At 46.6% G+C, this 13,646-nt stretch overlaps 1 protein-coding gene across 4 annotated transcripts in view; it reads left to right on the forward strand.

Moving 5' to 3' along the window:
* The window catches only part of DLC1 (DLC1 Rho GTPase activating protein), a gene marked incomplete at its 5' end in the record, with an annotated part of 374,393 nt that overhangs the window by 348,249 nt on the left and 12,498 nt on the right, over positions 1-13,646 (forward strand). For all 4 annotated transcript variants that reach the window (XM_080929012.1, XM_080929013.1, XM_080929014.1 and 1 more), the window contains 4 exons: positions 1,120-1,201; positions 7,645-7,708; positions 9,169-10,595; positions 11,260-11,436. In XM_080929012.1, the coding sequence (XP_080785138.1) occupies positions 1,120-1,201; positions 7,645-7,708; positions 9,169-10,595; positions 11,260-11,436 (1,750 nt within the window). The remainder of the gene's footprint in view (positions 1-1,119; positions 1,202-7,644; positions 7,709-9,168; positions 10,596-11,259; positions 11,437-13,646) is intronic.

The raw sequence follows: 13,646 nt of genomic DNA on the forward strand, positions 1-13,646 counted from the left end.
GGTTTCACTGTAATTATGGCTGGTCTGAAACCTCTAGGTATACCATGCTAGCTTGGAATCCAGGGATCTCCCTGCCTCTGCTGTGATTAAAGGCATGTGTCAAAATGTCCGGTAATTGAAAAGAATTTAATTTCCAAAGCTGGAACCCAAGGAGCAATTTTTTTTTTCAAAATTTTCAATTGGCACATAGTAACTAGTCCTGTCTGTAGGGATCAGAGCCGAGTAATTGGCGTATCTGTCATCCTACAGACTGTTTTGTCTTGGGGAGAGTTCCGTATCCCCTCTCTCCTACCCATTTTGAAAAAGACAGTCATGGTCACTCAGGCATCTTAATAGCACACCAAAACATTAGAAGTTGTTCCTCGGCCAGCTTCCTGTCTGTACCCAGTAAACAGCCTTTGTCCACCCCTCCCCCTATATCCCTCCATAGTCCCAGAGTCCACCAGTTCCTTTTACAGGAATCTTTTCAAGCAGTAAGTTCTTCCAGCTCTCAGGCCCATAGGCAAGTGGCTCATTGTTCTGCAAGAACTGGACTCTTATTTTGTGGGGGGCTTGGGTGCTATTGTTTTACTGTACTTTATAATTAGTCCTTTGTTTCACTGGGGCTGCAATCCCCCCACCTATAAGGTAATGCTAATATTTGTTTTAAAATAGCATATCTTGAATTCTCTGCAGTCTGTCCTATCATGGACCAGTCCCTACAGCTGCCCCTGACCATTGTTTTATGAGCCTTTCCTGGCCTGAGTTCTGGTTTGTATTTGCTTTCGTTTTTCCTGTGACCCCCTTCCCTGATGGCTCCAGAGCAAGGACATTTTTGGTTTAAGCCACATTACAAAGGAGACTCCTCACTGGATTCATTCTAGCTTAAATTATAACATACAGTGGGTATTTACTGCCTTCTGGTGATTTTGAACCACTTCTGCAACTAAGAAGCAACCCAGGGGGTTCTAAAGTCCTTCAGAGCCGGTTTAGAGCCCTTCAGAGTTGTCATAAGCTGCTTCATGCATCCACGTAGCTCTCTAGGAGACAGGAGCCATAGATACTCAGCATCTTGCCAGAAGAGTCTAATTTGTCAAGATCCTATATTCTCAACAGATGTACTTGTTTTAATTCTTACAGATCTCCTGTTCCCTATTGATATTGCGCTGGTCAAGAGAGAACATGATTTCTTGGACAAAGATGCCATCGAGGCTCTCTGCAGGTAACCTGACATTCTCCTTTCTTTTAAAAACATGCTACTTTAATCTCAGCACTCAGGAGGTAGGGGCAGGCCAAGCTGAGTTCAAGGCCAACCTCGTCTACAGAGAGTTCCAGGGCTGCACAGAGAGACCCTGTCTCCAGAGAATAAAAAAGAAAAAAATGATAGTTGTCTCTCAGACTTGGTTTGCCTTATCTTAAACCACACGAGGTCTTTGATTATCAGATGGTCCAGTGATTTATGCTGCTGTGCTATAGACCATTTGATGACCGCTAAAGTAAAATGTTTGTTATGTGACCGTGCTGCGGAAATAGCATCCGTGGTGTCCTCGGAGGCCCTTGGTAGCACCATCCCATATTTTGTCATCATTTGACAGCAAAAGCAGCAAACTGTCTGAAGAGTTAATGGAACTGACCACAGGTATGGTGAGGGAGTCAGAACTGCCTCTGTGTGGAGTCATGGACAGGGTGGGACTAGCACGTGGAGCCAGACAGAGTTGTTCTTGAATTCCAAGGAGGCGCCTCAGGACCTCTAGTTGCCCCAGGTGGAGTGATGACAGGGTTAAGTAGGCCGTAAACTCACTGAGCACAGCCTTTAATGTATAGGAGACAGGCAGTAAACATGCATTGATGTGAACTTTGAATAAAGCTGTCAGAGATACCATTCAGTGGGTGGGGTTTAGAGAAGAGAACGTAATAAAAAACTTGAGGCTACGCAGACCTCAGATAATCCTCTCAAACCCTGGATGACATGTTCAGTTCCCCTTCCATCATCCATCCCTTTGTAATTTTTCTCAAAACCTAAAGGCTTTCATACCCTGTTCTAGGGAAACTAATGTGCACAGGCAGAATTGACATGTTGGTATGATTCTAAAGTTACAACCAGTTCTCTTTTTCAATGACTTAGTGAAAGTCCCCGTGCCTGTGTCCCTGTGTGTGCGAACGTGTGTACATGTTCACAGAGGCCGGAGGTTAGAATCCAGTGCTGTTTTGGAAGCAAGGTCTCACTGAATCTACAGCTCCAGTGTTGTGATATCTGGCTTTTACCTGAATGCAGGGGATCCACTTAGACCCACATGCTCGCCATGACATGGGCTCTTGATCCAGTCCCTCACGTCAGTGTCTTCTTCAACTGGGGAAGCCATCTTATGGGGAAATGGTGTCTGGTGTTCCTTCTCCAGTATCCGTAAACAACACAGTAATGGCCGTGAAAATAATACACACTGTGCGCGCGCGCGCACACAGACACACACACACACACACACACACGCACGTGACCTTTCTCATATAACGTATGAAGCAGTAAGTCTGTTCAATGAAGTTTTGGGCAAAGATACATTATATGTTTAAAATACAGTATGGAAGAGACTAGATTTTATAGTTTATGGAAAGACAAAAGAAAATATTCACCCCTAAGAAACCATGTACAGCTTTAGTTAGAAGTGTCCAGGATAATGCACACATTTTTCTGGGAAATGCAAATTAGTGTTCTGAGGTGTGTAATGTCACCACTGTGCCATCTGGAAGGAGCAGTGTCACCAGTGCCTTTTTGGGGAGGGCAAGAAGTCGGCGGCTGGAACAGAGATCTGCAGAGGACATTGTAGAGGTGTTTTCGAGCTTAGCTGTGTGGCTGAATTAATGTGTTCTCAAGTCCTCTCTGTTGTTTGGAAGAGGCATCTTTGGAAAGTCTTGAGCTTTGGGTTAGATAACCCATGTCACACATGTTAAGCCACTTTGGGAGCCATATCAACAGCTTAGGAATTTCTGCGTCAGAAAAAAGTATCATTGCAGTATGTCAGCCCCAAAGAGTTGCGATTTAAATTCTTGGAGATTTTTTTTGTTTTTCTGGAACGTCAGTTCAAAATCAACCTTTTCGTTTTTAGAAAGAAAAAGGCATACTCTACCGTTTGACTTAGGCTATGGCTCCGAACACCATAACCTGAGAATAGAAGCCGCCTCCCATAGAAGAGACTAAGTGCTTACAAATAAAGAGGCCTGAAGGAAACCAGTGCTTGATCTGTGTTCCAACTTGGTCATGGATTCTGGGTCAGCTGACATACCTCATACAAGTGAGGTGTGATAGTTTAAAAAAGAAAAGTTTGAAGGATGTGTACAAAAAAAATGGGCTTAAATTTTCATTTTTTCTTTTTTTTAAGGAAATTTTTATTCAGCATGTAAATGCTCACTAACATCTCAGCCCTGGGGAGGCAGAGGAAAATAACAAACTGGTAATTCGAAGCCAGTCTGGGCTACAAAGCAAGATCCTCCCTCAGAAAAGTTACTTTGTTATTAAAAGAGAGAAATTATTCAGAACCTATAGTAATAGCCATCCAGGTATTGGAAGATGGGAAACCAGAGGCCCTTCCTTGTCCACGGAGGCGCATAACTGCAGTGACCTGGGCTTTCAGAGAAGGGAACAGATTCGAGCCATAGGCAGATTCCAAGAGCCCTCCATTGGCTTCCTGATACTTCCTCAGCCTATGGAATCCCAGGGCCGTCAGACTACAAGGCTGTGGAGTATTTATACATTTTTCCTCTTGGCTGGTGCTGTTTTCTGTGGACACGTATCTTTCCCCCGTTCAGGCATTTAAGCAGCTGAGTTGTAGACACAGAATTCCTCACATTGTGAACTGTGCCATGAGGTGAACCATGTTGTGTGCTCAGTGACTCTAATTTCTATGAACATTGCGCAGGAAATGTTCATAGTCCTGGTTTTGCAAGTCACATAGCTGTCATTGATACAAAGATAAAAGGAGCTGATTTTTTTAAAAAACATTTCTTACTCAGGGCAGAAGACTCTTAGACATAGGATGCATTTGAACCACAGGCTTCCTAAAATAAAAGTTTATTATATTTATAAATTTGGTAATGACTATAAAGTATAATTATTAGGCTATGTGTATTTTACTCATGTATAGTGTATGTACAGTGCCTATGAAGACAGAAGGAAACATTAGATTCCCCTGGAACTGGAGTTACAGATAGTTGTGAGCCACCATGTAAGTGCTGGGATTTGAACCCAGGTCCATCTGGAAGAACAGGCAGTGCTGTTGTTAACCACTGAGCCATCTCTCCAGCCCCCTGCCTGGTATTCTTAAAGTGTTAGTCTAAGATAGCAGTGGATGTATTCCCTCGAAGAGATTGTTTCCCCTCTGTCTTGCTAGCTTCACCAATAACCTAAACCCACTGGGGAAGCTATGAGCAAGCTCTACTCAGGACTGGAAGAGTTTGCAGTGGTGTCTCAAAGCACGTACCGATGGTGTTGTAAACCGTGAGCCATGCTGGGATGCCTCTTGTGAAATGTTTTCCCGTGGCTTCAGGAAAATTTCAGACCGTTGTTTTTCCTTTGGAATTAAAACCGGCTCCTTCAACAACACATGAGAGGAATTGGGAACATCAGCTAGTACTTGTCAAATGAAAAATAAAAAAACAAAACTATGTTGTCTGTCACCGTCATCCTCAGTTCGTACTTTCTCCCCAAACCACCATGACACACCAAAGCCCTGTCAAGAACTCCAGAGATATTCTAACCTTGTGGCTCTTACCATTCATTTTAAAGGGAAGCAAATAATTGGAGAAGGTAGGAGATGTTTGGAGTGGAACCTTCTCTGTAGACCAAACTGGGCTAGAATCCTCCTGCCTCAGCCTCCCAAGTGCTAGGATGACACTCAACAAGTAACATTTTTTTTTTTTGTATGAATGCCTGGAAAACCTACAGGAATTTAAATAATTTTTGTCAGGGCCTTTGTTTTCTTATTTCTTCTGACTTACTTTAAATGCAACGATGGCCTGACCTTTGCTCTGCTTTCATCTGCATGCCTCCAGCTCTGGTGCACCAAAGCTCTTGCAGCTTTGATACTGCACCTTTGGCTCCCTGGAAAACAGACCCAAGGCACCCAAGAGATAAGACCTGCACATTCCTGCAGAGCCCTGGCCTTGGGTGGTGGGGGGTATGAATGCCCAAGGACACAGATGGTTACTGATAGCCCAAGGCCACTTACCTGACCAATGCTACTTCAGATCTACTTTGCTGGCTATTCCCCCCATTGTTAATAATGGTTTCACAACCAACTGCAGAGGTTGCGGTGTTTGGGCACTGGAGCCACTGTGCTTAAACCCCGGGGCCTGGGATGAGATTCCTGAGCTTTCCAAGTCCCCCTTTCGTCCCTTTTAAAATAAAGATAAATTGTCAGAGACTTAAAAAAGAAACTAGTGCCTCACCCAAAGACAGTGGCAGTTTACCTAGTAAGAACCATATTTTAATTCTTGATTGACATAACATGACTTTGTGTATCTATTTGGTAGCATGTGATGTTTCAATACTTGTGTGTAAGGTGTGTAACTAAAATTGTGGTGTTTAACAAATCTGCCATCATGTCTATTATTTCTTGTCTGGGGAATATGCAAATTGGCTGTTTTAAAATGTAAAATTAATGTTCAGTATAGTCACTCCAGTATGCCAAGTCCCGCTGACTTTGTGTTGCATTGCTGGCTGCCTCTTTGTGACTCCAGTCCCTTCCCAGCGTCTGGTGACAATCCTTCTGTTCTTTTCTATGAAATGAGTTTCTTCCCTGGCCAGAGCTACTGTCTTCCGTGTCTAGTGCCCCTCTGTGTGAGGGTCCAACTCTGGAGAGCCTGGGGAATGCTGGTGGGTGACGGGAAATTATTGAGAACCACAGAAACCCCGAGAGTAGGTATGGCCTTCAGGAACATAATGCCACTAGTCCTGTGCTGACTTTTCTCACACTAACCTCCTGGGTCTTCTGTTGTGTGGCCCAAACTGGAGTTTGTGAAGTTCCCCAAGTCCCATAAGCCTCCATGCCTAGTAAATCTGGTTATAAACACCATTCAACCATTAAAGCCCAAATGGAGCCAAGTGCAGATTTGATTACAGGTTCTATTAATGAAACCCAGACCTAAAACTGACTTACCCATTCCTCATTCTTGAAAAAAATTGGGGGAGTGAAGCATTTGGGTGTGTCATTTAACTGAGGCCCCTCAGAGAGGGACCCTACACCCCATTCTGAGCTTCCAGTGTCTCTCAGCTGTCCCCCCCCCCCCCCCCCCGTCTCCAAGAAAGGAGAGGTTTTCCCAGCGTTGGTATTCTTGCTTTATCTCTGTTTATTCTATAAACAGGCTTCCCCATGATCTCTGGAATCAAAGGCAGGCTTATCAGGCTGCAGAAATCCTGGTGCATCCAAGTTGTCAGAGCAGACAGGGAGCTAAAGCCCAGGAGGGCACAGGATCAGTCAGAAGTAGAGGGAATTGAGCGCCATTACCCCATGAATAAAAGTAACTTGGGAAAGAAATACAAGTCTGATGGGGAGATGTGTACAGCTTATGAGGAAAGAAGCGGACGTGTTTAAAAAGGAAGACTTTGGCAATTGTCATCTGGGAGGTACTGAGATCCACTGAGGCCTAGGGAGCTACCACTGACGCCTGAGCACTAGTTATCGAGTCGTTAACGGATGCTGTTGTAATTTTTTTCTCTCCTGTGACTTTTAATGAAGCTGATTGATTCATTGGTTGGTTGATTGATTTCTGCTGTGCTAAGGATTTGATCTGAAGCCTTTTGTGTGTGTGTGTGTGTGTGTGTGTGTCCTTTGCAAGTGCAAGTACCCCATCACCAAGCTCTCTGCCATCCCCCCTTTCTCTAATGTTAAACAGATGATGTCACCATTAATGGGGGCAGAGCGTTCAAAGCTGCAGTTTGACTCCTGTCTCAGAAGAGACTGTGTTCTAAGGGAAATTTTGAAAATAATCATTTGTACTATGGCTGTCGACATGGAAAACACACTCCCCTGATGGGACGCTGCAAAGCACTGAGTACTAAAGAGGGCTGGGACTTTGCCTCTGTAGAATAACCGGGCTATAAAAGTCACCTTCTGACAAGGAAATCCCTGAAGCCCATTGTCCTTCTTAATTTTCAAAAAAATAAAATTTTTTTATTGGCTATTTTTTTTCTTTACTTTCAAATGTCATCCCCTTTCCTGGTTTCTCCTCATTACCCCAGTGCTGAGTTCTTTGCCAGCCACCTTCCTCAGTTCCCACAGCTGTCCTTTTCCCCTAAGCAGATCTGCCCCTGCCACTGTAGTATGCTGTCCACTAAGGAAAGGCAAGTGTGAAATCTAAACCAATGGTGCAAGAAGTAGAAAGGCACCTTTGAGTTAGTCACCTTTTTGTGTTTTTTTAAAATAGAACCCACCAGCAAGACCAGGCTGGCCTCCAACTCCAAAAGATCCACTTGCCTCCGCCTCCTAGGTGTTAAGATTAAAGAGGTGTGCGGCCATGCCAGGACCCCATTGCCCCCTTTGTAACAGAAATGTAGCAAGCTTGCCTAAATTAGAAATAAGTTCAGAGAAGCTCGTTGTCTGTGTCAGTTGTTCAGAAGACATGCGCCCGCCTGTGGTTTCCTCTTTTTGCTCATGTCCTTTCTCTGCTCTGTAGGCGATTAAATACTCTAAACAAGTGTGCAGTCATGAAGCTGGAGGTCAGTCCTCACCGGAAGCGAGTGAGTACCAGGGCTACACAGCAGGGGAGTGTGGGGAGGGGGGGGCAGGTTGGGGGATGGGCAGCAAGTATACAAACCCAGATAGGACCATAACGCTCTGTAGAAGGTCCTGTTTTTCCACTCTGCATCTTAAAGCCCATATTTGGAGTCAGCGATGGATTGTGTGGTATCTATTGCTCTGGACTTGAAGAAGTCATCTGTTACTTTTCCCGACGAACTCCGTGGCTAGCCACCAGGTGATTAAAAAGATGAAGCCCTATTGAATCAGAGGAATTTCACATTGCTCCCTGGAGGAAGTAAAGCTAACATTCCTTAGGACCTCTTCCTATTTCCTGGATGGAGCAGTAACCCCATATCAAAGCTGTCAAGATGAAAGGGAAGGCTGGCTTGGGGGATACTGTAGATGTGGGGTGAGGCCAGGGAGGGGCAGGGATGTCCCATACACTCTGTCAGTGGCGGTGGGTCACACAAGTGTTATTTCTGAGTAAGAGCTATGAGACCTTGGGAAGGGTGAGGCAGTGCTAGGAACTGGTGTCGAAAATTAAAGAGGAATAAATATTCCCGAAGAAGGTACTCCTGACAGTTGAGAGTACACAGTCTGGGAAGTGAAACTGTTTACGTGAGTGATCTGGACCCTCGGTGGCCACTGAGCTCAGCAGAGTCTCCACATTAGTGTGTAGTACTGTGTACTTGGTGTCTTAGCAAACTGGGCCTTTCGATATTTTCCACATGAGTGGCAAGGATAACTAGTGTTACCCTGTGTCCTGAGTTGTGTCGGGGACAGGCTGGTGCTTACCACGTGACGGCTCACTATATCTGGTCTCCGGTTCTTTTAGGGAAATGCCTTGACTTTCTCTCGTGTACCTATAGTTCGGCAGCCATTCTACTGTTTGGAAATAGCTTTTTTTTTTTTAATTGCACACGAGACTATAAACGCATTGTGTCAACAGGCAGTTAAACTGGGGGCGGTCCAGAGGGAGTCCCACGGCTGCTGACTCCGGCTCCAGTTCAGAATATTTTGCATGCTTGGAATTTTCGCCAATCTCAGAGATCCCCCTTTGTGAGCAATTAATGAACGGCCTCAAGAGCCAGGGTTTCAATAAAATAACTTGTTTATCTGGCAACACTTGGTCAGACTTCTGTTAAAGTCTGTTACATCTGGGCTGGTGACATGACAGTGGGCCGGTTGCCAAGCATGAGAACCGAGTTCTGTACTCAGGACCTACATGGTTGAAGGAGAAAATCGCTCTGATTGGTAGTCTTCTGAACATGGTACAAACCTCCTCATACATCCACACATATACACATCCACGCAAGCACATTCTCTAAATAAAATAAAGTAATATTTTTAAATCCATCTTTGTGACTTAAAAAGAAGTGTGTCTTGGCCCTTAGCCTGTGTCCTGCCTTCTGCCCCCTGCTTGGCCTGCCATGTTAATGGCTTCACTTTGTGTTTGCAGAGTGAAGACTCGGATGAAGATGAGCCCTGTGCCATAAGCGGCAAGTGGACTTTCCAGAGGGACAGTAAGCGGTGGTCCCGGCTTGAAGAGTTTGACGTCTTTTCTCCAAAGCAAGATCCAATCCCTGGGTCCCCAGACAACAGTCGTTTGCAAAGCGCCACAAGTCACGAGAGCATGCTGACAGACCTCAGTGAGCACCAGGAGGTGTCCTCCGTCCGCAGCCTCAGCAGCACCAGCAGCAGTGTCCCCACCCACGCACCCCACAGTGCGGATGCTACGACCCCCCGGACCAATTCGGTCATCAGCGTCTGCTCCTCCAGCCACTTTGTAGGCAACGAGGACTCCTTCTCCAGCCTGCCTTCTCCCAAGGAACTGTCCAGCTTCAGCTTTAGTCTGAAGGGCCACGAGAAGACCTCCAAGTCAAAGACGCGGAGCCTGCTGAAACGAATGGAAAGCTTGAAGCTCAAGGGCTCTCACCACAGCAAGCACAAAGCGCCTTCCAAGCTGGGGTTGATCATCAGTGCTCCCATTCTTCAGGAGGGCATGGATGAGGAGAAGCTGAAGCAGCTGAACTGCGTGGAGATCTCAGCCCTCAACGGCAACCACATCAACGTGCCCATGGTACGAAAAAGGAGCGTGTCTAACTCCACCCAGACCAGCAGCAGCAGCAGCAGCCAGTCAGAGACCAGCAGCGCCGTCAGCACACCCAGCCCGGTCACCAGGACACGGAGCCTCAGCACCTGTAACAAGCGGGTGGGCATGTATCTTGAGGGCTTCGACCCTTTCAGTCAGTCCACCTTTAATAACGTGACGGAGCAGAACTATAAAAACCGTGAGAGCTACCCAGAGGACATGGTGTTCTACATCCCTGAAGATCACAAGCCAGGCACCTTCCCTAAGGCCCTCTCCAATGGCAGCTTCTGTCCCTCGGGAAACAGTTCTGTCAACTGGAGGACTGGAAGCTTCCATGGGCCTGGCCATCTCAGCCTACAGAGAGAGAACAGCAGCGACGGTCCAAAGGAGCTGAAGAGACGCAATTCTTCCAGCTCCGTGAGCAGCCGCCTGAGCATCTATGACAACGTACCGGGTTCCATCCTTTACTCCAGCTCGGGAGAACTGGTCGACCTGGAGAATGAGGACATCTTCCCCGAGCTGGATGACATTCTCTACCACGTGAAGGGGATGCAGCGGATAGTCAACCAGTGGTCTGAGAAGTTTTCAGACGAAGGAGACTCGGACTCAGCCCTGGACTCGGTGTCTCCTTGCCCGTCATCCCCAAAGCAGATACACCTCGACGTGGACCGTGACCGAAGGACACCCAGTGACCTGGACAGCACAGGCAACTCCCTCAATGAGCCCGAGGAGCCCACTGATATCCCCGAAAGAAGAGACTCGGGGGTGGGGGCTTCCCTGACCAGGTGCAATAGGTAAGGGCCAAGGTGGGGAACAAGAAGGGTCTTCTTGGTGGGATCGAGTCTGACATATGCAATCCTGTAAATTTCTAGGGACAGTGCCCAGCCAGGAGACCCTCAACAATCCTGAAGGGGAGAGGGGTCTTGTATACTGGGTGTGAACCTTTGGTCGTGAAGGATGCAGATAGCAGACCCTGGAAGGTGTTGGTGTTTCAATGACATGGGCTTTATGTCCCCATGGAGTATACTTAGAAGTGGTTAAAATGGTCAAAGTGCATGTCCACTTGGTTTTTCCTGCAGTTTCAAATCTTCAGACTCTTCCAGGCATAGACAAGAAATACTTAGGGGAGAAACTGTTTTCCCATCGTTATACCCTGGGTAATATATAGCTTGAGCATGAACTACTAGCAGGTTATAAGTAATCTGGCTTATACACTTGCACTAAATGGGAGGGTGCTCCCAATATGCATAGACACTGTCCATCTTCTGTAAGAGGCCTGAGTGTGCTGAGCCCACACATCTGCGATGCTCTAGAACCAACCTTCAAGGGTTCACGTAGGAAGAGCTGTTTAACTGTGGGGAAAACTCGGGAAAGGAGTGTCCCGTGCTCATGGCTCCTGTGAGCAGCTTCCTGATCCTCTCTGTCTGGTCTCACGCCTTCCTCCTTGTTCTCTTGCAGGCACAGACTGAGGTGGCATAGCTTCCAGAGCTCTCACCGGCCGAGCCTGAACTCTGTGTCTCTGCAGATTAACTGTCAGTCTGTGGCGCAGATGAACCTGCTGCAGAAATACTCGCTCCTCAAGTTGACAGCCCTGCTGGAAAAATACACGCCTTCCAACAAGCACGGCTTCAGCTGGTAAGAGAGCTCGAGGGTACAAGGGAGCAATCACTCCGGGTGATGCTATCACACTCCCTGAGGTTGTCCCCAACACTAAGCATATGACTGTTCTGTCCTCTGTCAATACCGGCGATCTGTCATCCTTGTCTCCCCTGCTGAGGCTCCTGGAGCCTCAGGGAGTTAGCTGCAGGACTGGTTGGTTGGGTTTTCAGCCCTGTGCATGGAAGATTGCATTCCTCTCACGTCATATACAACACAGGCACCTTCTTGCCGAGCATAGGAATAACCCCCACTAGCTAAATTCATAGATACTATCCCGTCACGTTTATGGGAGGAAGGAAGGAAAAATGGTGAGATGTGATGAGGTTATTTGACCATATTTGTGAATGCTTTTAGAAGCTTAAAAAAAAATGTTATTAATTGAGCTCAGGCCCTTGTCCATGCTGAGCCCACACGCCGTCACACTGCCGGTCAGTTCTGAGCGAAGGTTTTGAGCATGACCCGAAAATCTACCTGTGCTAAAAAGTTCGGAGGTTTAGTTTTGAGTTTGGGGTTTTTGTTTTGCTGTCTGTTTGGGTGGGGTGGGGGGGCTCTCTGGCAAAATGGTTAGGGAATAATAAATTTAGGTGTTAGCTATAAGATCTTACACATATACTGTTTCTGTTTGTTTGAGCTTTGGAGTTGTTGTTTTGGTTTGTTTGGATGTTTTGAGACATGGTCTCTCTGTTTTGTAGCTCTGTCAGTCCTGGAACTCACACTATATAGACCAGGCTGGTCTGTGATCACAGAGATTCATCTGCCTCTACCTCCTGAGTGCTAGGATTAAAGCCATGTTCCACCATGCCCCACCACAAACAAATATATATTTAACAATTAAAATGTATTAGATGTCTAACTCTTCATAATCTTGAAAACCCAGCCTTGAGTGTACAGTATAAGATATGGACAGTCAGGCTGGATAGTTTGTGGGTGGACATAATTTCTGTCCATACCCACAGTTCAGACAAGAGCTGTATCTGGACCCAGGTCTCTGCTTTCGTAGTGTCACAGGCATCCCTGGATCTTTTCAGTCCTTGTCAGGGAGCTGTAGTGCAATTGTTAGGAGTACATGCGGCCTCTGTCACTGGAACACTCTGACCAGCCAAGATGGCTTGTGATAGTCTGAGGCAGGGTCCACTGCTCCTTTGATTCCCTGACTCCCCCATCCTAGCACCCAAGCCCTTCCCTAGCTAAGGCAGTTACAAGAGCCTCGCTCAATACAGACGTTGTTTGTTCTGGGTGACAGAAATACGTATTGACCAGTTTATCCCAGAATGCTTCGGATTCTCAGCGGGGAGTGTAATGTGTTCTTTCCACATTCCACAGCTAGGCTCTTCGCGCACAAACAAGGCCAGCATTATGCACATGTCTGCCGCAGCACCGTATGCCCAACTGTATGGAAATCCAAAGCTGGCTCTACTCTCTGGCTTTTCCTTTTCTAGAGCCATCAAGAGTGGCCTGTCACGGCCACGGGCACGCACCCAGAAGTCAGGGCAGTTGGTTTTCTGTGGTGTCTCTCTGTGCTTACAGGGCTATTTTCCACGTTGCTATTTAAAACTGCATATTTTACATTCTCCTTTCAGGGTTGTCTACCCCCTTTCTCACCAAACCCTCAAAAAAAAAAAAAAAAAAAAAAAAAAAAAATCTGCAAGTCCACCCTCCTACTTCAGTTCTGGTCAGTTTTTCCACAGAGTCAAAACCAAAATGTGAAAGCCTGGTATTGTAGAACTCGGACAGCCCAAAGTCCCTTTCCTGTTTGGCTCTGCCCTTTCTGGTCTCGCTCAAGGGGTCAGTTGTAGAGCTCAGATACCTGCCTGACAGCCTTAAATGCCTGACATGGCTTTCCTGCTGTGGTGTGTGTGTGTGTGTGTGTGTGTGTGTGTGTGTGTGTGTGTGTGTGTGTAGCTGGGGGTGGGCCTGAAACCTTGGGGACCCTGGGGAGCCTCACAAAACTCCCATTGTGCTTTTCCCCTTTCCCATAGAAGCCTGAAGATGCTGCATTCTTTGGGGTCATCTGCAGGGGAATTTATATTGACTCTGGGCTGTGCCCCATTTGAACTCTGGTCTAGGTTCTTGGTCTGACAAGACAGTCAGCTTTGTGCTTTTGCTGATGTTTATGCAGTGTTGCCCAGATCTCTGTATACGAATCAGTTCAGATCTCTTCAAGAACCCAGCAAAGGACTCATACT

Source organism: Micromys minutus (assembly GCF_963924665.1).
Source record: "Micromys minutus genome assembly, chromosome: 14".
NCBI lineage: Eukaryota > Metazoa > Chordata > Mammalia > Rodentia > Muridae > Micromys > Micromys minutus.